The sequence below is a fragment of the Anopheles merus genome, chromosome X (assembly GCF_017562075.2).
Source record: "Anopheles merus strain MAF chromosome X, AmerM5.1, whole genome shotgun sequence".
NCBI lineage: Eukaryota > Metazoa > Arthropoda > Insecta > Diptera > Culicidae > Anopheles > Anopheles merus.
Genome location: NC_054081.1, coordinates 19606707 through 19633853, shown reverse-complemented (window position 1 = coordinate 19633853; position 27147 = coordinate 19606707). Strand labels below are relative to the sequence as shown.

At 39.9% G+C, this 27147-nt stretch overlaps 1 protein-coding gene and 1 long non-coding RNA gene across 7 annotated transcripts in view; both read right to left on the bottom strand.

Moving 5' to 3' along the window:
* LOC121599580 (armadillo segment polarity protein) overlaps positions 1 to 23434 on the bottom strand; it is a 47509-nt gene extending 24075 nt beyond the window's left edge. Inside the window, exons 1-2 of one of the 6 annotated variants that reach the window (XR_006005698.1) lie at positions 21174 to 21262; positions 18602 to 18668 (exon numbers count right to left, since the gene is read on the bottom strand). Coding sequence is in view for 2 of the 6 variants with exons in the window: in XM_041927482.1 (XP_041783416.1) it covers positions 18602 to 18632 (31 nt within the window). In the remaining 4 variants the exon portion in view is untranslated. The other 5 variants (XR_006005697.1, XM_041927482.1, XM_041927475.1 and 2 more) reach the window with 5 other exon arrangements.
* A 33-nt stretch (positions 23435 to 23467) lies between these two features.
* On the bottom strand, positions 23468 to 24506 carry LOC121599600. Its single transcript, XR_006005699.1, has 2 exons — positions 24231 to 24506; positions 23468 to 23700 (listed from the first exon to the last, which is right to left on the bottom strand). It is a non-coding gene; the product is annotated as an uncharacterized LOC121599600 (long non-coding RNA).
* Positions 24507 to 27147: the final 2641 nt, after the last annotated feature.

Below are 27147 nucleotides of genomic sequence, written 5' to 3'. Positions count from 1 at the left end.
CTCTTCTCTCTCTTCTCTCTCTTCGTTCTCTCCTCTCTTTACGCATCTATCTATCTCTCTCTTCTCTCTCTTCGTTCTCTCCTCTCTTTACGCATCTATCTATCTCTCTCTTCTCTCTCTTCGTCTCTCCTCTCTTACGCATCTATCTATCTCTCTCTCTTCTCTCTCTTCGTTCTCTCCTCTCTTTACGCATCTATCTATCTCTCTCTCTTCTCTCTCTTCGTTCTCTCCTCTCTTTACGCATCTATCTATCTCTCTCTACCCTCTCTCACACAACGAAAGGTACCGTGATTCACCCTACAACAAGCACACAAAAATTCATTTGTTTCCCGCGCAAAAATGGCCGCCAAACCCCCGCGCTGTTTACATCTTCGTGATTAGGGATTCTCTTTGAAGTTTTCGACATCGCCCGAGTGTGTTCAGCATCCGCGCGCGCCCACTTCCAAATTAAGGGCTTCCCGTATTTTCCATCTCATCACTTCCCGCGCGCTTTACCCTAGTGAGCGCAGTCCTTTAAAGTCTGACGACTGGATGTGGCTGAACAAAATCCCGTCCTCTCTCTGGCATCGTCTGGATTTTCCCTTTTCTGTTCTTTTTGGAAGTACACGTGGCAAAAACATGCGAACCATTTCAATCATCCACCCAGAACCTGGCTGTAACTGCTGGTGTGTTTGAACAGAGAAAAGCGCACGCTGATGGGATGGGTTGTGAGAGAGGAAAGTGATGAGCGGATAAAAGGAAAGCCGATCAACATATTGCTTTCAGCGAGTAGGGTGCGCGCGTCAAATGAATAATATTCATCGCTTCGATATATTCTGAAGTTGTTCCCTTATTTTTAAGCTAGTTATCTACCCTGTCACTAGCTTCAAAGGACTTTATTTTTTTTACATTTTTTCACAAGAACATGAATTTCGAGTTCATCGGATGTTTATTATGAAGGGGGTTCTGCCCAGTTTTGAGGTTTGACATAAATGTTCAAGATTGAAATATCACTTACTGGAGACTCAAACACTGTTACAGGCAGTATATCGATTTGATTATGTCATTGAAACTCACGTAAGTTGTGAGTGATTGTGGGGAAGAAAATTGCATCTGGCTTGACACTAAATTATACACCATCGATGTTTTTCCTTCTTATCAATATTTCAGCAGTCGGAAAGATAGATGTCATAAAGCGCCCCCAAACACACGACATACGCGATTTCTTGTCTGTCTCCCAGGCCTTTGGTGATCCAGTTGTTGTAAGTGACCACAGAGCACACTATTTCTGCAAACTGACAAGGATACTGACCCCCCCCCCCCCCTATGACTGTGGGAAGTAGTACAGTTGTACCAAAGCGATAATTGAAATACAACGATGTCGTTTTATACAATTTGCCAAACAATTGCACCAACGACTTCCGGGATTTTTTTAGTATTAAGGGCTATCGTCCTACCGTTCTAATTATCACTGCACACATATGGCATTAGGTGAGAGTTTTTTTATGGCCATCCAGCAATTATCCAATTATGTACCTTTTGGAAAATCGACTGTACGGTGAGAATCAAGTATACTATATGCCCCTTGTTCAAAGTACAGTAGAACTCATTCGACATCTAAAAACTTCCCATGCGAGTGTTGCAATTAAATCGTGTTGTGGTTTTGCAACTCCCAACTTCTCCATCTATGATTGCCGTTAGTATCTAAGTCATGCAAATTAATCTTTTATTATGCAAATTTTAAACAAATTCGCTTTAATAAGTTCAGAGCTCAAGTGCAGTAGATGCGTTGTAAGATGTACAACAACATCTTTCGAACAACAAATTTTTACCTTTTTTTTTAAATTGAGGTAGATTTTTAAAGCTTTTGCTGTAATTCAAATACAAAGTCACTATAAATTTAATTTCAATTTACAAACGCGCTATTGCCATAGAAATGGCAGCACTAACACGTTGTCCATCATGCAATAATGCTTATTCGTGCAGCCTTCGTGCAGCTGTAAAAGACCTGCCAAGGATGGGAGAAACAATCGTACCCTTCTCAACGGCGCGCTTACTCACACTCTCTTTCTCGTTCTGTGTTTTCTTCCTCCCATTACCCGCACCTAATGGAAACGAAACGAGGGTGGAAAGCAGTTTTCCTTTGATCTTTGCTCGGTTGACGATCTGAAACCCGCCCCGGCACTGCGCCTTACAGCCCTTATCAACCTTCATGTTCCTGCTTATTTTCTGTTTCGTATAACCTCTCCACTGCTCGGACGTCTGTTCTCATTCCGTGTCTCTGTTGCGTATGCTTTTCGAGACTGTTCTCCGTAATGGCACAGGTCGAGGAGATTCGAAATATTTCATGTTCAACGCGCTCAATACGCCCGCATCCGAACCAGGAACCAGGACACCATCTCTTCTAACAACCCATCCACCCAGTTGCTATGGTAACGGTTTGTCGCACACCTACTCTTCACACAGCGAATCGTTTCACCTTTTCATGTTATTTTATTTTCCTATGCTCCACAACACTAGGACCACATGCCACCGGGTTCTGCCCAATGTTTTGATTAAGAAACGTTTCGTTTAAACTTTCTTTTAGAAAGAAATAATTATCTATCTTGGTTAACAGTTTCGGCCAAGACAAAACTCGATTTGTGTAAACTGTTCCCTGCAACCGTTCGCTTGCGATCTTTAAAGCGTTATGAACATCCAATCAACGAAACACGGCTATCAAAATCCTAACGATTGACGGAATGTATGTAAAAAGTTGTAGTCTGTCCCGTAGATAAGATTTTTTTTAATCGATAAATTTGTGAATTTATGATATGATTGAGTTGAGAGATAAGATTGTGAGTTAAAATAGGCGTTGAGTTGTTAATTGGCAAATCACATCGTTTCAGCTATGATATTAAAGGTTTTTCTAGACAGCTCAACACCATAAGCAAACAATTCAATCCGTTGATATACATTTTAACGATAACAACACAAGTGGCGCGTGAGATTATTTCCTACTCCTCTCTCTATGAACAGTTTTCACATTACTCATTTATTATAGATTACAGATTACACTTCCAGCGTTTTTCGATCATCTAGTCGTCCCATCATTTCAGCGGAAAATTCAGCAAAACCTACTCCAAATAATAGAGCGGTGTCTCCAAAATTGTACATACATTGTTGGTAGTGAAGAAAACGCTAAAAATGAACTGACTATCGACCCGGTCTGCGACTCACGCTGAAATTGGTGAATGTGCTACTGGTGAATTGAAACTAGAATGATCTGTCGTTGGTAACTTTGTGTGCATTTGACGCACATATAACAATGTGGAATTGGGACTTTACGGATAAGAAATAAAGCTCACAATGTTGAGTAAATCCTGTATATATAATATACACTAGTGGCACGTAAGTAGGTTGTCGAAATTGTGCACACCACTATCGGTTTTCTCACTATGAACATTATTCTCATGGTTTCCAACGTTTTTCGATAATTTTGATTCTCGACCCGGATTGTGACTTTGGCTGGTAAAAAATTTAGCGCTGAGAATTTAATCGAAAATTCGGTCGAAATTTTGACTGATCGTGAAATGGCTGTTGTTGTTTTATTTTTTTACGAGGCTTTTTAGCATTCGCCTCTCGATCGTGAAATGGTATTACTAGTGTATATTTTAATATTATTATTATTCTTATATTTTATATTTGAAATTCGCCTCAGTCTTATATTCCTATTCTTCTTCTTCTTCTTCTTCTTCTTCTTCTTCTTCTTCTTCTTCTTCTTCTTCTTCTTTTCTTCTTCTTCTCTTCTTCTTCTTTCTTCTTCTCTTCTTCTTATTCTTCTTCTTCTTCTTCTTCTTCTTCTTCTTCTTCTTCTTCTTCTTCTTCAGAAAAAAAACATTCCTACTTGAATTAAATGACATTTTAGTATTTAATGTAATCTATTAAAATTATTCAACCATCTCAAAATCAACATGAGATCAATCTGAAACCCAGATAATTTATGTAAGGGCGGTTCCGTGATACAGTCGTCAACTCGAACGATTTTACAGATGACCCGTCTTGGGTTTAAGTCTAGAATGAACCGCTCCCCGTAGAAAACATTGACTGACTATCTAGCTGCTTGGTTCTTATTAAGTATCAAAAGCCTGTATAGGTCTTTATAGACCGGCCAATTAGAAGAAGGGTGTGTTAATCAGTTAACGAATTTTCTGAAAAGTAAAATGGAAAAAGAAGAACAAACGTACCATCTCCCTGTCAATGAATGGTTTTTCGAGTTCCAGAGAACATTGAATGATCTTCTCATACTCATCACAAACGGTAAAATCAAAACATAAATATTACTTCTAAGTAACTAGCAACGTTTATGTTATATTTTGCAAAAATTAGATTGATTCAATTAGATTCAATGTACATTGAACGACGACGGTAAAAAAACGTTTAGGAAGATCAGTTTATACAAGCAGCAATAAAAAATGCGTCACATCATGGTCAAATTTGCATCCATTATAGTGCACAATCAACGCGTAAAACCTTCAGCAAAACTGTTGATAGCACGCGCAGTGGAATTATAAGCAAGGATCAGGAAAAAAGGGCAAGAAAAGCTTCATTCATTCTGACTGCCATCCATGACGCTTGCATCAGTTAGCTTCTATTTGTCATTGTACAAATTTGCTTACAAACATGCGACAGTTGCATTGAAGTGATTGAATTGATTGTTATCACGCGTGCAACAGAAGACTTGTATTTTATGGCTTTTGTTTATGCCTGTAGAAACACTTTCAATGCTCAAGAAACAATCCCCTTCCTCTTTCACCCTAGTTGTCCTTTTGTTCGATATCACAACGATCGCCGCTTGTTTTTATTTGTTTAACGTATTGCAAACAAAACCGCATACCAACCAGGGTGCATTGTCGAACGGCAGGGGAGGCTCGCGAAAAAATTTAAACAAAAAATATAGGTAGAAAACTACAGCCTTATACATTACATTCCATTCGTCCGAACTTTTGGAACCATTTGGATCGTAAACATATGTAACCAATCAGTGTTACAATTTATAGGATATCTCCAGCAACGCAGTTGATGTGAAGAAGGATTAGCATATCAGATACCGACATAAAAGCTAGTTGCGATATTAGGTAGTTCCGGAGGAGTGAGGAGAATTACTATCAAGTAACAGCACGATCACAGCAACCCCGAATACACTAATTATAACATTATTTCTAAAGCAGACCACACAGTAAACAAAAATTGGTTGGAAGTATTTATTCACGCTTACATTCACCGAGGAACTCCAGATACTCCATCGTTCCGTTCATATGAGTATTGTCAGCAAATCAACATTTGCGCGCAAGAAATGCCTTGAGCCTATGATACGATTTTCGCGTTCTGAAAACCGCCTTGGTTGAGTATTTATCTCTTGAAAAACCAGATGCAAAGCTAACTGACAGTTATTTTAAAACACAAATTAAAAATTGAATGGTGAACTAGATGACTCCTGCACCACTAGGCGACTCTTCTTGAACTACTATTGGGTGAGTGGTGAGGGTGAACTTGTTAGTGAATGATTGACAGTTGGCAATTGGTTTGCGCTGGTTAAAGGTTGCTAGCATTGGTGGATGGAAGGTGAAGTCGATTTTGATAGATGCTGCTGCATGCGCTGCCTTGTTGAGATGACACTCGCTGAATTATACCTGAATATTTTAAATTTCACTTTTTATGCCTAAATTCACACGTCAGAGTACACTGTCGGAACGAGAGCACGAAAATGCCTATCCCCGAAATACACACCAAGGTCCAAAACAATGTACCACTACCTAGTTAAACTCACACGGAGATCGTAAAAACTTATCGCTAGAAGCTCTTAGCGCACTAAACTGTCACTAGTTTGATTTCCGTCTTATAGGATCGCAACCCATTGCAAAAGTTCTGGCACGTGGCGGACAGTTTTTCTCCCTTTAGCACGCAAGCACGACCAGCGAGCGATGAACAATCAATAAGCGCTGCAACGTGTTTGTATTTATAGCCGCGCTTTGGGATGGGAAGATCTTTCTTTCGTCTACCCCGTCTTCGTTCTCTTTCCGGCTTTCCGCTACCGATATTCTCCAGGCAAATGATGGCCGTCGTTAATGGCAATTCTCATCCAGCGATCGCCGGTTCTATGCCCGTCGTAAACGTCTATCTCGAAGGTTGTGCGTGAGACTCTTTAACGCTCCCTCCCCCACCCCTAGTCTATCCTGCTTATCAGGATTGTGTGTGTGTGTGTGTGTGTGTGTGTGTGTGTGTGTGTGTGTGTGTGTGTGTGTGTGTGTGTGTGTGTGTGTGTGTGTGTGTGTGTGTGTGTGTGTGTGTGTGTGTGTGTGTGTGTGTGTGTGTGTGTGTGTGTGTGTGTGTGTGTGTGGTGTGTGTGTGTGTGTGTGTGTGGTGTGTGTGTGTGTGGTGGGTGGGTGGGTGGGTGGGTGGGTGGGTGGGTGGGTGGGTTGGTGGGTGGGTGTGTGGCTGTGTTTCCACACAGTAAAAAAACACCAACACACACATTGCGATGTCAAGATTGTAAAGCACACGTAACATTACAACTCGTTTGTTGTGCTCGTTTTTCATTTCATCGCCAACCCAACAGACAAGACGCTTGTGGCTATCATTTGTACTGCTCCCTGCAGGATATATACATTGGATTTTTTATATCAACCTTATAATAAAAAGTGTCATTTCCATTGAAATGTGTAATGGAACGGAAAGAACCAGTAAAGTCCCTACGCTTGCTACTTGAATTCACACTCGTTCCGGCAAAAATGCATGCGCCATGTTCCTTCCTTCGGCGGTTTCCCCATGGAAAACAACGATAGACTGCCCGGAGAGAAAGGAAGGGAACCGGAGTAGCAAAGCGTAGGGGAAAATAACTTTAGCTAGGTTGTGGTGCTGCGCATTATGCCACCGGCAAATTTTGGCGCATACTATTTACTGGAAAAGCTTCCAAGGATTCCACCAATCAAAGAATCGGAAGCGTTAGTTTGAATTCCTACCCACGTAGCCAAATAGAAACACATTACTTTGCTCGTACGAACAGGAAGCAAGATTGTGATTGTAAGAAACGCTGAAAATCCTCTACATTCAAAGCTCTATACCATACATGATGTGAATATGTTTGTTAAATGTATAATGTTTCTATACTCTTAAAGTTAAAAATAACGTATTCAAATACCTTTCGCTGAAATTATATTAAGGATTGCAGAGGTAATAAGTAGCGTTTTTAGCACTGAAAGACCAAATTTACGATGTTTTTGTGACTCAATGCCAATGTATGACAAGCGTTGCGAATAGAGCGACAAATCCTATAATTAAGATTGCACTAAGATGAACACTACGCACAACGAATTGCTCTTTCTTTTCGCAATGCATACCTAAAGGTGCGCTCACGTTTGTTCTAAAAGCTTTAGAATGCTTTTAGTTATACTTCTGTGTATGCATGTTTTTGTTGTTACTACTCCACTTATCCTGTTGATGATTGCAATACGGTTGTTGTGCCGCTGAAGGTTTGATATGTAGCTTGGTGTTGAATTTATTGAGACGTAGATTTTTGTTTTTTTTTTATTTCACCCAACTGATTGAGATTGTACACAAAAATACATGCATTTTAGGTAACAATATTGCAAAAAAGAAAGTTATTTCTTGAGAAACCCATTCGAGAGAATTCTGTGAGAAATAAAAGACAACTGATAAAACCTTAAATACTAGACACAGCATACGTACACACTATACGCGGAATTTAACGTACCGTACTGTTTCACCCACTTTGAACAACTATCACTTGGCTCTGCGAAACGACAAATCCAATAAACTTTAAGGCAAATCAAATACAAATGGCCATGCTATTGTCTTCGATTTTTGTATGTGCGTTAAAAATTGGAAGCACATCAACAACATCAAATAAATGCTAACAACAAATGGAGCAACAAACAAATAGAAAAACTCACGAGCTTATAGCTACACACAGATTGCAGAGATGCGCGCGCGCGACTAACGTTCACCGTTGTTGATGCAATAATGCCTAAGTAGACTACCTAGCAGCAGCAAAATCCAAAAGAGACATACACCGGCAGATAGGGGCGGTTACCGGTCCCATTTCACCATGGTAGAGTATGGGCAAATAACGTACATGAATGGATCCACAATACTTTCTCCATCTTGCACTAACTTCTCTCTCTCTCTCTCTCTCTCTCTCTCTCTCTCTTTCTCTTTTTCTCTCTCTCTCTTTCTCTCTCTTTCTCTCTCTCTTTCTCTCTCTTTCTCTCTTTCTCTCTTTCTCTCTCTCTCTATCTCTCTATCTCCCTCTCTTTCTCTCTCGCTTTCTCTCTCTCTCTCTCTCTATCTCTTTCTCTCTCTCTCTATCTCTTTCTCTCTTTCTCTCTCTCTCTTCCTCTCTCGCGCGCGTGCTCACTCTCTCTCCTTTCCCAACTATCATTTTGTTTGTGGCTGTCGAACTACCAAAAGTAAACGAGAACAAACGAGAAAATCGGCAACCATTTTGTAGCGTGATAAGCAGCCTTTTTGGCTCCACCTTCATCCTTGCTATTAGGACCCACTGGGAGATGTGGATTAGGTATCCTGATTACGCAATGAGAGGGGAACTTTTCCCCATCTTTTGCCCAACAACAATGAAATAAAAAACAAGTTGGAAAACGATGGATGTCCTGTGGCACTACTACAAATTTTCCTGCTTCCTTTGCCAAGCCACTGTAAAAGGGCGGCGGGATAAGGATAACACGATGCTCGAAACTGTGGCCGGTGCGTGCGCACACATTTTGCCCATCTCGACAATGCAAGGGCGTGCAAATAGCACCAAACAAAACAAAATAGGAGAGAAAACTGAAACTTCCATTAGTCGCTTCATTAGAGCTTTTTACACTTTATTAAATGCTCGTTTTTTCGTTGCCACTACTTTAATGATTTTCAGCTAAGAAATTTTACATTTTTACATTTACATTTACATTTTTACATTTGACAATCAGTACAAAGTTCCATTCCATTCGCTCAAATAGACCTGTCAGACGGTCCGAACATCAAAACAAAACAAACACGATCTTCGCTTGTTCATGTTGTGCAAATAGTTGATTTAGTAGGCATTTACAGGCAGTACTACGATAATATTTCGGGTAAGGATTCGGCATGCGGATTTATATGAATAGAATTGGAGGCCGTTTTGATTCAGAAAATCTCAGCTACAATACATAAAGAAATATGCTTGTTGATGTTTCGAGTTTTAACGCATCAATAAAGTATTATTTTGAAAGGAAAATTTAGTCACTTTTTTCCAATAACTAAACAACAAGCGTTTCCAATTACTCAATGATGATTAATTCCATGAAACTGTAGTAAACTATTCTTACATGGTTTCGAATCATATAAGGGAATAGTTCAATCACTTAGGGGAATGTTGCAAATCGGTAGGGGAATATTGCATGCAAGCTGTGGATGTTTGCAATCACTTAGGGGAGTTTTGCAATCGATTAAATAAATCGATTCCAAGAACGTTTACAACCAAATTAATTAGTGATGCTTTCTTAAAACATTTATTTTTTTCATTGGTCTGGATAAAAATGCATTTTCGCTCTAAAGACTTTCAAAACATCGGATATAATTATTGTAAACGGAAGCGCAGGATTCGAAAACAGAACGCAGAGAACATCTCTGCATGGCAAATAGAGATAGCGTGTTATGATTTATGACAGCGGCACACAGTATTATTATTAAGTGTGCCAAATGATAACACCTCCCAAAAGTATCGCCACCTTTGCAAATAAAAGGTCCGAAGCACTCGTGTAACATGAGACACGCGGTATGCATTTATCGTGATTTCAGTTTTCGTGCAAACTACAAAACAAGTTTATAATACTTTTACCATACGTTTAAGGTTTGGTTCAAAATGCAACCCAATCCTATACTGACCGATTTCATGGGTTTAGCTAGAGAAAGCTAAATATTCAGCCAGAGTCAGAAGAAATATTCATCTACTGGGTTGCATCATCCATATCCTATCGACAGTTACAAACCACCATATCAAAAAAGCCGCTATCATTTCGATTAATGTGTACAAAAACTCTCAAAGTATTTTTATTCTTTATGTTTTTTTTTACTTGTAAAAGTTTTAATACTATTTACAGGGCCATTCAAACCAGCATTTTATATTTCCGGTTTATTCCAGATTTTTCAGGAGTTTTCCAGGTTCTCTACAATTCGTATGCTGATTGTCGATAAACTTGCACGATACTCAAATTATTATTGCATAAAACGTTTTCAGAACATATGTTAGTTTTTAAAATTTAATGAAATTTATGTTAAAAGCTCAATACACACTGTTTTTTATGAACCCGCATATGATATTTACATGGGTTTTTACTTGATTTCGCAATCGTAGCAACTTTTAACGCAACTGCAGCATTTTACAGGACAAGCGCATCAGTTGTTTTCGGAACGTCATAACGCTTAAGGCAGCCTCCGCGCTGATATCGCAAGCGCGATTATGTAATATAATACAGGGGGTTGCGAATATTACTAAAAACCACCGGACGACGAAGAACAATCCCGAGTCAATCGCAAGACTGCGGAACGATACGTGAACACGTTGACGATACCGAGATCTGCGTAGTTGTATTGCAAGACTTGTTTTATTTGTTAGTTGTTATTATGTATAAAACATATTTTTATCAATTCTTCTATACTTTTTAAGTATTTAGGTCACAAATTATTGTGGGATAGGTCTTACAAAAGTTATTTTCAAATTTATTTGCAAATAATATTTTTGAACAATTCTTTGGAGTAAGCCGACTTCGTCGCTACGACCAAACCTATCAAGACATTTTGCACAAACAGAGTAGTGCTAGTGATTTGTTGGCCAGTTTGACAGTCCACATCGATTTGTGTCACCTCTCGAATCAAGGATTGATATATTTCCAAGAAAACAGCCTGAGCAACTAGCTCATTTTCTTCAGCAGCTCTTGGCATAGCTTACGCATTTTGGTTAAATAATTCATCGTATCTATTTTTTTAGCTTGTGTGCATAAGATCTGAGCCAGTACAGAAGTTTTGGATAAGAATAAATGTCTTTCCTTTTAGATCTTTGTCGTTACTAGAAAGAAGATCTCTAATGCGTTTATAGCATTTTCGACAATACAGGGGTTTCTAAGATTTTTTGATTGCTTCCAGAATTTTTTGGTATGTTTGGTATGTGTCCACGATTTGTTTGGCATTTCCCAGATTTTTTTGGTTCAATTATACTGATGTCCAATCGGACGATACCAATCAATCGCGGGAACGAGTAATTTAAAGGTAAACGAAGGTAAACTGTCCATAAGCTGCAAACTAACCGACTGAGTGGAGCCGTTAATCGTAAACTGCGTTTGAGAGTCATTCTGTAGAAATCCCAGTAATTAAATTCTGTGAGACTTCTGATCGTAGCCCCATGGATGGTAAATCTAGCATACATTGCAGTGGGTACGTAGTCCCATCGATGGCCTCCGTGCTCGAGAGAGACCCCATGGAAAATGAAAGCCCAAGCTGCCGAGTATCGCGATTATCTGTTGCGCAGATGTCCCGCTGCATTGCGCAACTATAAGGCCGCGGGGCCACGAGGCTTTCTCAAGCTGAGAAAACATTCTCAAGCACTCATTTAAGTTTCTCAAGCACTCAAAACTTGTTCTCAGACGCGAGCTCGTGGCCGTCATCAATTTTTCTCACTCTGAGAAACTGATAAAGCCACTCAAGTTTTATTTGGAGCTTTAAATAGAAAATATGTTTTTGATCGCATGTTTTTTTAAACTGTTTCAATTATAAATATTGAATACATTTTCCAAAGTGGTTATCGAAAAAGAAATAGCACAATTGCTTATATTTCAGGTAGCCAATCGCTGCATCGTCAACTTTCTCAAAGATTCTCAAAGATTCTCAAAACCAATTTTGTTCCGATTCGACAAACGCTGAGAACGGGGATTTCTCAAAAGCACTCATGAGTGCTTGAGAAAAAGAGTGTTGAGAATCCCCATGGCCCCGCGGCCTAATACTGCGCACTCTCTCTATCGGCGCTATAACAGGATCCGCTACCTGGGGCACGTACGTAATTCACGTGTACTGTGGAACTTCGCAAAAAAACGTCGGAAATCCTCTGGTTTTCCTAGCTCCATCAGTTACAACGGGCGCAACGGCAACAATCCGTTGCCCCTTAGTGTATGACTATGCGTAAAATGGATCTACCATTGGGCGCAGAAGCTGTGTCACGGATCTGGGAGTGCTCCTTGACGAAAAGTTGAGCTTCCACGACCAGCTAGAGCACGTTGTCACTAAGGGTAACCAATTGATCGGCTTACTAAAACAAATAGCATGAGACATCACTGACCCGGTCTGCATCAAGACGCTATACTGCGCTTTGGTGCGGCCAGTGCTAGAATACGCTGCGGTAGTATGATGGCCTACAGCTGCTCGCCCCCTAGCTCGTTTAGAGTCGATCACGCAAATTCACGCGGTTCGCTTTGCGCTCCTGGAGTGTCCAACTGGATTATGAGGGACGCAGTGCGTTGCTTGGCATCAAGACTTTGAAGAAACGGAACTGCAACGCTCAGAGGCTGTTTGTCGCAGGACTTCTTGACAATCGGATCGATTCGCCCGCGCTTCTTTCGAAGCTCAACATGTATGTCCCGCCGAGATCGCTCCGAGCTAGATCGCTACTTGACGTGGAGGAACGCCGCACTCGCTTTGGCTCCTCTGATCCGTTTATTCGTATGTGCCGTGAGTTTAGTGTCATTTGTGATCGTCATCAACCTGACATGTCGCGCACCGCATTGCTAAATAGTATTCGTGTCGTGCGACCTTTTACGTGTTAATTATTTTACTTAAGACTGAGCGTGACAAATAGATGACCGAAACGTGACCATGATATTGTAAACGATTGAAGACGAATTCGCTTCAAGTGGGCCACTCGCGGTCCGTTGAATTTTAATTAATAAATAACAAATAACAAATGTACGATTGGGGGCCCGTTGTTGATTGTCGGATCAGCCGGGTACAACAATTCCATACGTATCTGATAGCAGCTGTCGCATTGGCTAAACAAACAAAAATATTTCAAACTATAAGTGAACCATTTCATCAATATATTTAAGATTTGAAAAAAATAAATATATAACCCTAAAATCAAATAAAATATATGTACCAATTGTGCTTATAGCACCAAATAAGACTATAACGAAATAGTGGTGTTAAAACGGGAAGATCAGCTCAGTTCCGGTTCATTCATAAAGATGATCCGGATCATTTGATAGGATCAATCATTCAATCGTTTGTTCTATGCTAAACTTGTCACTTAATGCTAAATCTGCAGTCAAAGAGAAGTGAGAACATTTCAGGGCTCTACCAAGGTTTATTGGTTTTTGCCATTTTTTTTCGATAATTCTCATAGTTTTTTAGCTCGTTCCCACGATTTATTGAGCGCTTCCTCTTTTTTATAAATTGGATTATACTGATGTCCAATATGATGATGGTCCAAATTTATGAGAAAACTATACAAAAATATATGGGAAACGGTGAATAAATCGTGAGAGGGACCCAAAACATTACAGGAATCACGAGGCAGATATGCAGTACGTGTTAACCAGCGAACGAGATAGTCAGTTATATTTTCATTGTCGAGTGGAAAATACGCTAAACATATCGCTAAAGCTGCATCTACCCGATTAGCGCAAAAGAGTGAAGGTGTCAAATTTTATATGGAATTCACACCTCGTACGCAGATTTCTCCATACGATTACACATTTTGAACAAATATGCTATTCGTTTATAAACGCCTTAAAAGACATGGGATGTCGAATTTAAAGCATGAGTCGGATGTCAGCAGGCTTTCACGTTTTGGTATAAAGAATCACATACGTGTAAGATATTTCAACGTAAGCTCACACGATATGCCCTACGCCTACATCCCTGGTAGGATCGCAATAATCTTCCTCCATATGCTGCGCGGTGCCGTCTTCTAGGCCTTGAACCTCTTTCGGTTAGAAGACGCAATGCACAGTGCTCTTTCATCGCTGGATTGCTAAATGGCTCTATCGACTCATCGCCTTTGTTGCATCGAGTCGATATGCACCATCCCGAACACTTAGGTCTAGAGAAACTCTACGGCTCGCTCAACCCCGTTCCAGCGCTGGTCGGTCTGACCCTATGTTCCGCATGTCGGCTGTCTTCAACACTGTCTCGGATTGCTTCGACTTCGACATCTCAACTCAGTGCTTCAAGGAACGTCTCCGGCTTTTGCCGTGGCCACAGTGAATTGCGATGCAAATCATGTTTTTGTTATGTTTTTTTTTTTTAATGAACTGTTACATCTTAATTAGGCCATACGGCCCGTTGAAGATTAATAAATAAATAATAATAATAATGATATGTCTGATCTGCTATCTGAAGAGAGCAGAATGATGACCCGAAAATGATACCTGCTTACTTGCTCATTTGACGCATTCGAGCAATCGCCTTTGTTTCTCTGATGGAAACGATGATCCGGATCTTTCAAAAACTGATGCATGTTTAATTCGCTCAATTAACTGATCCGGATCTTTTGAACGAATCCGGATCTGATCTTACATCACTATAACAAATACATAATAGTCTAAGCAACTAACCATAGTTTTTTCTCAACATCCTCATTTTGGTGGAAAATGTTAATTATTTAACAACCTCACATTAAAATTTACCATTATTTCATCTAAAATGTGCATAATTAGTACAACTACCCATGGGTGTACCATGTATCGCAGTATACCATGGATGCTTCGTTTACAACTATCCTTTTGGTCGTAGTGCGTAGTTTACAAGTGAACAAATCGGGTTTCTTGTTGAATTTTTTTTTGATTTTTTGCAGGTGTTTTAAGCATCATTTATAAAATCGAATCAGTTTTATAATAATAACGTAGTCTTAAAAGATTTTCATACGAAAAAAGCGTAATCTGAACGCCGCTCGTGTAGTCGTATTGCCAAGTGCGCTCTTGTTCTTCCCTGATTGTTAGTTAGACTATGTCTGGGTCAGAAGTTACTTCAAGATAGTTGGGATAGTTGAAGATAGACCGCCCTGATTTGCGCTTCTTAGCGCCTCGTGCTTGAAACGGTAGTTAGATTCGGTATAACTTCCAGACAGTGGTGGATTAAGATGTGTGGAAACCTTAAGCGGTCACAGATCTAGTTTAAGCGTCTAGTGGAGGGTTGCATCAAATATTCTCAACGAGAGAAGGATTGAGTAGCCATTTTACTTGTGAGTGGGGCCCTATCCATTTTCGGGGGCCTCCAGACCACCTGGCCCCACGCAGCCGCTCAGTTTGTGTAGTGCTTTATCCGCCCCTGCTTCCAGGTGATATAAAGGATTGTCAGGAAATTTGCGAAGTGTCTGTTTTGAAGTGTGTCCTGACACGTTGTTGTCAGTAGAATAAGAAAATCAAATATTAGAAGGATTAGCCCCATCGATTGATTAATAGAGCGTGGCTATCAATACAACTAGTGACAGAAAATGAAGATTTGAAATTATTATTAATTTTTCTTATTTAATAGTGTTTCCATACTTATTTTGGTGCAGTGAACTTATTATTGCTAGAGTTGAGTTAACACAATGTCACAAAATGATTTTTGGTGTAAATATCCACGAGTTTTGGTTTACAGCCGCAATTAGTACAGCTATGGCGGAATGCTAGGAACACTATAGTCATAATTGGTACCTTAAGATGCAATTTTTAATTGAAATTTTCTACTTTTAGTAAAAATAAAGTTCAGATCGCGAAAAAAAAACACCGTATTGAACTGATAGAAACAAATCTGGTGTCAGCGTTCTCCCTCCGAACCAACTAAATAAATGGACCGAATCACTAAATAAATAAATAAATATACTCCTCAGTCGTTTCCTGGTCATCATACGTTTTTATTCTATCTCTGCTTCCATTTGTACATATAACTGAGAAAGTATTTTCACTAACAATGCTATCATTATTTACAAGATGCTTTCCTATTGGCACGGATTTCTAAATCTGGCGCGGACCTCAAATGGCTTGTTGCGGAATTAACGGTTTTAAAATCGAGACTTCTGTAACAGCTCTGCATTTTGAACGTATGACGGGGATCATCGATGTATCATAATAACCCAGTGTTTCGATACATCTACGGGATGTCATTACACCTTACAACAAGTAAGCGCTCCAGCCAGTAAGACAAACATAATAAAAGTGCAGGGGAAAGCGGAGAAAAATGGGCATGTGGGGCAAAATGGGCACCCTCTATTTAAGCATTATTTGACTACAAAGATACTTTCCAATGCTCAAAATGTATTCATTAGACCGTTCTATGAACACCATGTAAGTTTCATAACCCGTAGATAACAAATAACTAAGAAAAATGCAAAATAAGGTTTAGCAGCATATTGATGTAATTTTTGCCACTTTGAAAATAAGCTTAAACGAGTGTCACAAGGATACGTTGAAGTTTTTCATGATATATTTTTAAAGATATGATATTTCTATACAATTTTTCTCAAGAAAGCAAGGCGATTGAATACGCATTTTTACTAATATAACAAAAAATACAAAAATGCTTCACGTGGGGCAAAATGAGCAGTTACGCTTGGGGCAAAATGGGCAGATGCTTTTGACATTTGATGGTGAGGCTATGGTGATGTATTTGTTGCCTCAATAATGATAACAGGCACAGCTTCAAAAGATTCGATTTTGTAGATTTGAACGTGTAAAAACTGTTTTAATTGTGATAGCATATTTTTGGAAGAATTGTAAGGGATTTCCCGACCAGCAAAACAAAAGATAGAACGAAAATACATTTCACGAAACGTGCGCAAAAGCATAGACCATTACCTAAGCGCAGTTGTTGTGGCCCATATTGCCCCAGTGTTTTGACGTTTCACAGTTTGTTTACATATGCCCATTTTGCCCCAGGGCTATGCCCATTTTACCCCACGTGTCAAAATAGCTTCTCGTAAAACATCAACTTTTATTTTACATTATTTTCTTGTTTTAAGTTGTTTTTATTTTATGTGGCAATTTTAATCCATAGATAAATGGTGGAGGCATACAATAATGAAAGAAAATTGTGTTTTGTAGCATATTCAAAGGATTATTCAGTAATATGCTTAACATGCCCATTTTGCCCCGCTTTCCCCTAGTTGTTTTCTAAATCAAGGCAATTTACACTCAAACATAATAGAAGACAATTGATCTTATTGTAACACAACGCCAGCATCCACACGAACACGGTGGCACAAACGCAATTTAAGGATTTCTAAAATTATAAAATTATAAAATTATAAAATAATTGGGATAATAACTGCGATAAGGGTGTATACAAATTAATAGGTGATTTTCCGATGTAAATAAATTTGAAGTCGATATTGCGAAAGCTTGTGAATAGTTAGACAAAACATATTGAAAAACTTGGTAAATTTTCAATGTAATTAAAAGCGCAGACAATGCAACAAAATATAAATTATTAAAAATGATCATTTTGATTAAAATCAACCTTCAGTCGTAATTTAATGAAGTACGGCTAAAGAAGCTAGACGGGCAAAATAACTCAATTAATTAATTAATTTAATTAATTAATTATTATTGTTAGTTAAGTATTGTAAGAACTACATGCATGGTAAAAATACATGCAAGTGCAAAAAATATTTTTTACAACCACAAACAAACAAAACACCCCAATCTGATCGATATCTGTTGACGACAGCTCCAAATTAAAGCCAACTTCTGCTCCATATAAACGGACATAAATAGAGTCAGTATAAGAAATAAACCAACGCATGAAACCAAAAACAATAAATATATAAAACGAAACACGCACTTCTTCTTCTTCTTCTTTGGCTCAACAACCGATGCCGGTCAAGGCCTGCCAACACACTTGTGGGGTTGGCTTTCAGTGACTTATTGATTTCCCCCATAGCAGGATAGTCAGTCCTACGTATGGCGGCACGGTCTATTTGGGGCTTGAACCCATGACGGGCATGTTGTTAAGTCGTACGAGTTGACGACTGTACCATGAGACCGGCTAACATCACGCATATCTGAAACACGCACTAGAATGAGTAAAAACATAAACGATGAGAATCGCTGACGAATCTTTCAACGTAACTTTTAACGTATAAATAAATAGAATTTTAACATACTTTTAACGAATTTTAACGAATAAATAGAATTTTAGAATTTAATAAACCACGAACCCAACCCTGAGGGTGTTTTAACGATAATAAACACGAACCCAACCCTGAAGGTGTTTGCTTGTTCATCGGCTAAGTCGGACGGTAAGCCTCCAATCTCAGCTTTCCCACCGGATTCATATCCGTTGAGGGAATTTCAATACCTTTACAAGGTCATCACGGACCGCATTAAAGGCTCGCGAGGGTCCGAAAGTCGTATTTTGGAGATTCTTGATATAATGTAACAGTTTTATCAATTGCTGGAATGTTTCAACAGAATTAATGGAATCGTGCAAGCACTATATGGAAGATAGGGCTTAATGATTGGATCAAAATGTAATGGAATGTGTCAACCGAAAAGGCGATAGAAAGACAAAATTAACGCCTAAATCGGATTCCGTGTACTTAATAAGTAATACTTACTTGATCTGTTTTGCGGCATCTGATAACTCATGCTGCTTCAACAGGCGGGCGCGATCGACTGCCAAACCTTGGGGTGAAATCGCGATGGTGTTGATCGTGGATCGGTTAGTTGGATGGAAACGACGACAGCGTCGAGTTTTTATTTTCGATCGAGTGTGATTGTAGAGGTAAGGTGCGTGTGTATGCGCATTGCCACCATTGATCCAACCAGATAAACGAAGGGTAGAGCATGAAAAATAAAACGACAAAAATGTGAAACAAAATTTTAAATATTCGAGTTACAAAACATGCATACATTAACTATTCAGCCTAACATCAAAACGATTGATTTATAATAAAACGATGTCGTTAAAGCGAATTTCTATGCGTAATCTCCAACATATCTTTGATTTTCCTACCTGGATCTGATAGATTCCTGTAAAAATATTTCCCGAAAACAAAAATACCCTCTACCCCCCTACCCCACCCCCAAATACGCTCTAGTACCTCTGGGGAGGTGAGTATTACAGTGGGAAGGGGGGGGGGGTTTGGGGGGTTCCAGCCGCTAAACAAAGCAAAGCTTTAGTTTACAAGTCAGAATGAAATATCAGCAAAAAAAGCAACAGCTGTATTGTAAAAATGGGCGCATGTAAACACAAGTTAGCCGGTCTCATGGTACAGTCGTCAACTCGTACGACTTAACAACATGCCCGTCATGGGTTCAAGCCCCAAATAGACCGTGCCGCCATACGTAGGACTGACTATCCTGCTATGGGGGGAAATCAATAAGTCACTGAAAGCCAACCCCACAAGTGGGTTGGCAGGCCTTGACCGGCATCGGTTGTTGAGCCAAAGAAGAAGAAGAAACACAAGTATGATGTTTATGTAGTCAATGGGAGCGGAGAAAACAGCCTCAGCTCAACACGGACTCTCACTCAACACGGATAAGTCTCTACCACAGGAAAACACAGACCAAACTACGAGCGAGAGGAAGAACGCTCTAACAACGAACACAATACACGAAATATACTCCCACCATGTCCGTGGCACTACCATATCATGCTGGTTCGACGAAGAATGCAGACAGCTGACCGAACGTAAGAACAATGCATACCAGGCAATGCAGCAACAACATAGAATGTAGGCATGTGCAGAGGAATATAGGGGAAAGCGTAGCAAAATTTTGTTTCCTCATTACAGGGTTTGCACGATTTTTTGGTTGGTTCCCATCAATTTTTGGTGGGCTCCTTTATTTTTTTGGTGCGTTCCCACGATTTTTTGGCCGTTTTCCAGAACTTTTTGGTCCAATGGTGTTGATATCCAATCGGAAAATATCAATAAATTATGGAAACCAACCAAAAATGTATGGGATACGATCAAAAGTCGTGGGAACGCACCAAAAAATCATGGGAACTGATCAATAAACCGTGGGAAACCCTGTATTTGTGAGCCACATCGACAATTGAAGGTAGATTAGAACTCGTACTCACATGATTTTACATTTCGTGTCTAAACAAATCATCAAATCTTTTGTTAATATATCTCACTTTTTCTACGAAATCAATAGACATGAAAAAATGCACGTAATAACCATGAAATCTATTATATTTGCTATGCCTTGTGTACGGAAACCATTGGTTAACGGTTTTAAAATGACGTAAAATCCCTCAACTATGGCCATCCCCCAAAGGCCCTTTCCCACCACCTGGCATTTTTAATCCCCCTTGAGTTCAACCGATTGAGCGAATGTTTCAACCGGCTAGTGGAAAAAGGTGAACTTCCACAGAATGTTTGCACGATTCCACTACCGGTACGAAACATTCTCTAAACTGATTAAACTATTCGGTTGTATGACTAAAACCCCTGTATTATTGAACAGCTATATTGCACTTCGCACAGCTTGTTAGTTTTTTCGTGTGGCGCTAGTTCGTGAGTGTCTGTCGCTGGTACAAAACCTTTATGCCATGCCATGTTTATTAAATACGTATATATTCACATGCCTCTCGTTTTTCATTCACCAAGTGTAACTAGTGACTGGCCCAGACCTAAGCGGAATGTTTAAAACTGAGCACACTCATACAAATAACAGACCGATGACATATACGGATATGGACGCTGGGGCTGTCACTGCGCGATCTCTCAGAATACTGTTTCTTTGTGTGCGTCTCGAAGCGAAAACAACCGACATGTGTGTTTTGTACACATATACAAAGAAAAAGAGCTCTAAGCAATGTGGCCGAAGCCGTTCTTTCTGAATAAACAAAAAAAAACAAAGAAAAAGAAAGGAAGTGTGTGTGTGTGTGTGTGTGTGTGTGTGTGTGTGTGTGTGTGTGTGTGTGTGTGTGTGTTCTCTGTTCCACCCTGTCTGCTCGGCCGCCTCTTCTACCACACCATCTCATTACACCTTACAGACTAGACCTCCGACACAAATACCCCTTGTTGTTCCAAACGTAGTCATAAACACAACACACATACACTAACCAAACTTTGATACACACACGCACGCACACAAATCAAGAAGGGAAGTAGCTCATTTGGCAAGTCGCATCGATTTAAAAGCAACAAAGGACCATTTCACCATAAGAAAACTTACAAGAACTTTTCTAAAACGACTTGTTAAAAACTTCAGAAGTTATAATCAGTTCTTCCAGCCCCATCATCCGCATGGATTTAATCGTTCCGGTGGGCTACTTCCGTGAGAGAGTGGTGTGTCTGGTACAATTCAACACACGCACACTCATCGAATCGTTCACGCCAGGGCTCAGCACTCATAAAATGATGAAATAAATGAAATGAATTTTTGTTTTTCTCTTAGTTTTTATAGGGCATCCGCTTTAAGCAAGAAAGCTTTAAAAGCTTGATTGCGAGCACCCATTTGCAATTTTTCCCAATCAGCACCTGCAAATGTATAGCGAATGAAGTATGGCCGTATGAGCTGAACAAGTAAGACATAAAAATGATAGAGTAACAGCATTCTTTTATATTCAATACTCTATAAGATTCCGTCTATTTTCACCATTATATTAGATCTTTACGCTAAAGTTCAAATACAGTATGCTGCTACGGTAGCCATCATTATGGTATCCTTTTATTTCTTAGCTTTGAACGCATGTTTGTGTCATATTTTTCTCGATCTCTTGGTAATCAATTTATAATTAATATAATTAATTAATTAATAATTAATATTTGTTTCACTGTTCCTTCGCCATAAGCATTATTTGTTAAAAAAAAAAAACATTAGAACACATTAGTAGTATCTGTACCGCGTTGCCGACCCCTGTACCTTTGATGCTCGACCATTCGGCAAAACTTTAAGAAGGTTGCTGGCGCATTAACCTTTTAGATAAAACTGCATTTAATGAAATATTTATTATTATTATTATTCAGATTATACAGAATATTTACGCCACAAAATATACTCGTCAATTCATTATTCCCACACAAGCACTATGTGATAGAAAAGAAATACCAGTACCAATCACGTCATGTGTACCACCACGGCCCTTCGCAGCGCGTCACAGTGGCCGCCATTTTGATCTGTTTACATTCTTAGACCTAGCTGATGCTTTTCCCGTTCTCGCAAGTGCAATGGGATCGGTGTGGAAATAGTACAACATACACATTCATACATACATACATACATACATACATACACACACACACACCACACCACACACACACCACACACACACCACACACACACACACACACACACACACACACACACACACACACACTATTTGCAGTCACGAAAATCACCGTTCTGGTGAAAGAGGCAGAGGAAGAGGGAAAAGGAGAAACGGCAGAAAAAAAGAAATGCAGTTGAGTCATATCTTTTCATCACCAGGCAGGTAGTTTGGCTAACGGGGGTGATGTGGTGAAGTAGTTCAAGATTTAGCCACGGTCCAAGCTGGCGGCGTCACTCGATGTATTTACCAATAATTAAAAAAAAAAATTAAAAGAAAGAGAGAAACCACGAATCCTAATCTTTAACATGTGGTTGAGGGGGTGCGATAGCTGATTGAAAGACGTTTTTTAGCTTCTTTTTGAATTGGTGGTTTGCCTCTTTTTCTACCGAACAAGCTTACTCTGTGTAGGTAAGAAACAGAGGCGACCGGGATTGTTGCTCACTTATTTCGATTGATGAGGATATTCTTCGTTAATAACAAAAAAAACCGACGGCACACGTTTGGCTTCCAGTTCGCCCACATAGCAGAAAGAAGCAGTACAATACAACACTCGTAATGTTTATCTAAATGTTGATGAACATGTGACTCATGACTAAAACAATCAACCTTAAAAAAAAACTAAACAACATGGCAAAGAGTTATTCCCACGTCACACGGCCTTAACTCATAAAGTTTACGTTCGATTTCATGGAAAGCTTAAACTTAACGTCAAAAGATTATAAAATATGGCTGAAATCCAGTCTATGCCCAGGTTTATGCTTCGTATGATGCGTGTTCAATATAGACTCTGATGCTGATGCGAGAAAACCTCTCGCTTCGCTTCACACTGGTTTTAATTGCTTTGTAACCGTCCGCTCTTGCACAGCAAACACACCACACATTTCACGTTCACCTTTGCACCAACACAGAAACATTCGTGCATACATCCAGTTAACAGCATGAAACTTAATGGATGCACTCAGAAATGCACACGAAGCATTTTCAAGTACCCTTGTTCCCCAGCCAAGCCAACCAGAAACAAACCATTAAAAAAACATATCACTCATTAGTCTTGGGAGAAGCGTGAAACCTACCGTTTTTCGATTGATGATAATCCTGGGAAAATGTTGATTGACTGTGTGTGGAGGAAGAACCTGCTTGATGGTTGCACTTTACACCCTTTTCGGTTGTGTGAGGGGGTTCGGTGTGGTGTTTTTTGCCCCAAAACTCGAAAACACGGCCACTACACACAGACACAGACACACTCTCTCTCTCTCTCTCTCTCTCTCTCTCTCTCTCTCTCTCTCTCACGCACACACACACAAGCGCGCACGAGAAGCTCTACTTTCCACACTAAACAAAATGTTTATTGATTGATTCCGCGCGCATACAAACACGCTACCTCTACACACATACACTCGTTGATTTCTTTTGTTCTTCTCCTTCTTACAGCTGTAATAAGAAAAAGAAAAAAATAAAACTAGCTGAATTTTCGAAAATTGTTTCTTGCACACACACAAAAAACGCGCGCTCACACGCTCACGTATACATGCACTTTTAGAATATACCCTATTGAAGTGTAATTTCCTTAAAAACAAAACAAAAATCAACTGTAAATATTCCGCACATCTCATCAAAACCAGTACAGCATCATTTCTCTTTGGCTGCTGCTGTGAACCTAACCGAATAGAGGGGCCCACACTAAAGAGCTACGAGGGGGCAAGCGCACACACAGGCATATTGTCACAAAAGCATACATTTAACTAGTATGTACGCTCTCACACACACTATCACAAACCACACCAATCGTCATGAACAGGGTGGTGTGATAGAGTGTTTGCTACAGAGTGTGGATGCTTTCCCTCGTCCCACCCTCTATGTGACAGAGAATTTTCCCAGGTTAAGCAAACACGGGTAAAAAATCAAGGCATAAATAATCACGATTTTGATCACACATTAGTATTGTAACTGAAAAAACGCACCACAAATGAAAACGCACGCACGCGGGTAGAGAACGGAGTGTTGTTGGGATAAGAGATATTCGCGACGCATCAATGCGTGGGGGCTCTCGACCACACATAAGACGGATGGAGGAAAACTGGTTGGGCTGTTCGAGCCGTTAGCTGGAGTTAGTAGCACTCTGGACTCGTGGGCCAGGGTAGCGGATGGCGAGAGAAGCGACTGCGTGCGCTTCTTGCCAGCTGTACACGAAAGAATGAGATGAAAGAGCTATCCGGTTTACGTTAGTGTGTGAGAGTGGTAATGGGGTTTTGAATAAGGAATGCGGGGAAAGAGCGAAATGCATATATGTGGGCAAGAGCATTCCATCTCATTTTCGCTTAAAAAGCATTGGCACAACAAATAAGGCAGCGCTCTGCCGCAATCCCAAGGTGGAATATAGAGGAGGTGTCTTCTTAGCGTTTGGCATGTTGCCATTTTGAGATTCAGTTTGACAACAGCCGTCGATATTTTTTACAGGCAGCAGCTACATTATAACGTGTAAAATGTCGATTTATGGTGTGGATGCAAAATACGAATTTTTCATGCTAAAAAATGTGTATTAAACGAAAACAATTCATATATCATATCTAAATACCAGCAACATTCGTCGCATTTGACAACTGCCGTCGATCCTGGTTTTGTGCTTTTTTCTAAAGCCTCGATGCCCAATTGTTCTACATGACGACACCTCCTTTCTACCCACTTTGGCAGCAATCGGACACGACATTGAACATGAAAAATATGTGGGATTTGACATCTTCGATTTGATAACCAACAAATCGAACATGACAAATCTCATACATTTTTCATGTTCGATATCGTGTTTGATTGGTGCTAGAGCGTCGGTTAAGGAGCAGAATAGAGCTCTTTCACCGTTTAAATAGACATAGAGCGACAACGTCGCGCGCGACAAAAAATGACTCAAAATTTCACTCCGCATAGATCAAAGTAGCTCATTTGACTCAGTCAACGAACTTGTTTTATGATTGAACTGTATTTATGATTTTATGAAAATACAAAAAATAATACAAAATGTGTTCAGATATTTTTTTTGCGTTTGGCATTAATCTAGCTCGTAAACAAACTTGATAATTCGATTATTTCGGATGAAGCAGAAATGTCGTGCGAGACAAGTAGTTCTGTTTGCAAAATTGAGCTACTTTTCGTCGCGCACGACGTTGTCGCTCTATGTCTATTTGAACGGTCACACCGGACGAACTTGCCAGTTCGCACGTTCGAGCCCAAGGTGGATTTAAAAATATCAGGTGATGGAATCAGTGCATTTTGACTATTCCTGACCCCAAGATTCAAACATTGGTTACATTTTTTAAATAGTTCATTTAATTTATCTACCACATTTTTTCGATTAAATATTCTTTAAAAATATATTTTGGGCTTTGTGAGTTCGTATTTAACATTAAAACATAGATTTAAGTGTGTTCTTTCGTGTTATTCCGTAAATTTTTTCTTTAATTCATTGTGTTTTCAACATTTTTGATGATAAAAACTAAGAAATTGTAAATATCTTGAGTTTATAGTAATCTTGGGTTTGCGAGCATCTCGGGTTTTGACCAAGGATAATGTATTTAGAAGGTTGATTTTTATCGCTTTTGCTGGGCGACATTGTGGGGGACATCTGTCACTCTCTGCATACAAATTTCATTACCCCGCACCAGCCCTCCCCGATTTTATACCGGAGCCCCGGAAGAAAATGTCAAGTCGAGAAATGTCATTTGCTCTGAACAACTTCACCTTGTCATTTATAACACCTTGGTTTTGACAAATACGATGTCCGAAGAAGTGACAGTGTGCAAGCTGTCAAAGCAAAAAAAAAAAGAAATAAGCCTTGGGCAAGGTGGAATGTACAGTAGAACGTCGATTATCCGGGCAGCTCGGGACCGGACGGTTGCCGGTTAATTGATTTGCACGGATAATCGTCCAAAAACTGTTAAATTCATGTAAAAATTATAAAATTCACTAGTTTTATGATTAATTCACTTTGAATTAATCGATTAATAGTTAGCAGAATATTATTTTAATCAATAACTACAGATTTAAAACTGTTCATGAACAAAATGAATTTCGAAAATACCATTAGACACTACAGAGCTGCACAAAAAACTGTTTCCCACTTGACTATCGCTGCAAATTTTCGCCGTATGTTTGAACAGCTGTCACATTCATGCGCACGGTTAAGCCGCCCGCCGGTTAATCCGCCCCCGGATAATCGACGTTCTACTGTATAATGTGGTGTAGTTATAGCGCTTTTGGCGATCCCCCACCTGGGCTCCGATTTTGACAGATGGTTTCCGCTTGTATATGTATTGATGGATTGTTTACGTTTTGCATGGTCAATATTTGGTGGAAATCAATTTGGGTGAATATTTTAGTTTATTAGAACACAGTCCGTGATTTAAAATGGAAATTTTCCTTCGAGAACTTGAAGCGTTCGCCAAACTCGGAAAACTAACTGTCAGTTTTCATCGTCGATTCTTCTTCCACCTAGCTGTCAAAACGGGCTTATAACTTGACTTCATATCTTTACGGTCCTTGACCTTGAGCTTGACGAACTTTTTGACATAAGAAATGGAGGCGCCATGCACTAGTGATGGGTCACCGGAATCGCATCCACGGCTCGGAATCGCTTCCGAGCATTGCTACTCCGGCTCCGATTCCGAATAATTCAAACTGTCGATTCCGCCCGGAGCCGTCGGAGCCGTCGGAGCCGTCCAGAGCCGTTGGAGCTGTCCGAGCCGTCCGGAACCATCGGAGCCGTTGGAGCTGTCCGAGCCGTCCGGAACCATCGGAGCCGTCCGGAACCATCGGAGCCGTCCGGAACCATCGGAGCCGTTGGAGCCGTCGGAACAGTCGGAGCCGTCTGGAGCCGTTAGTCGGCAG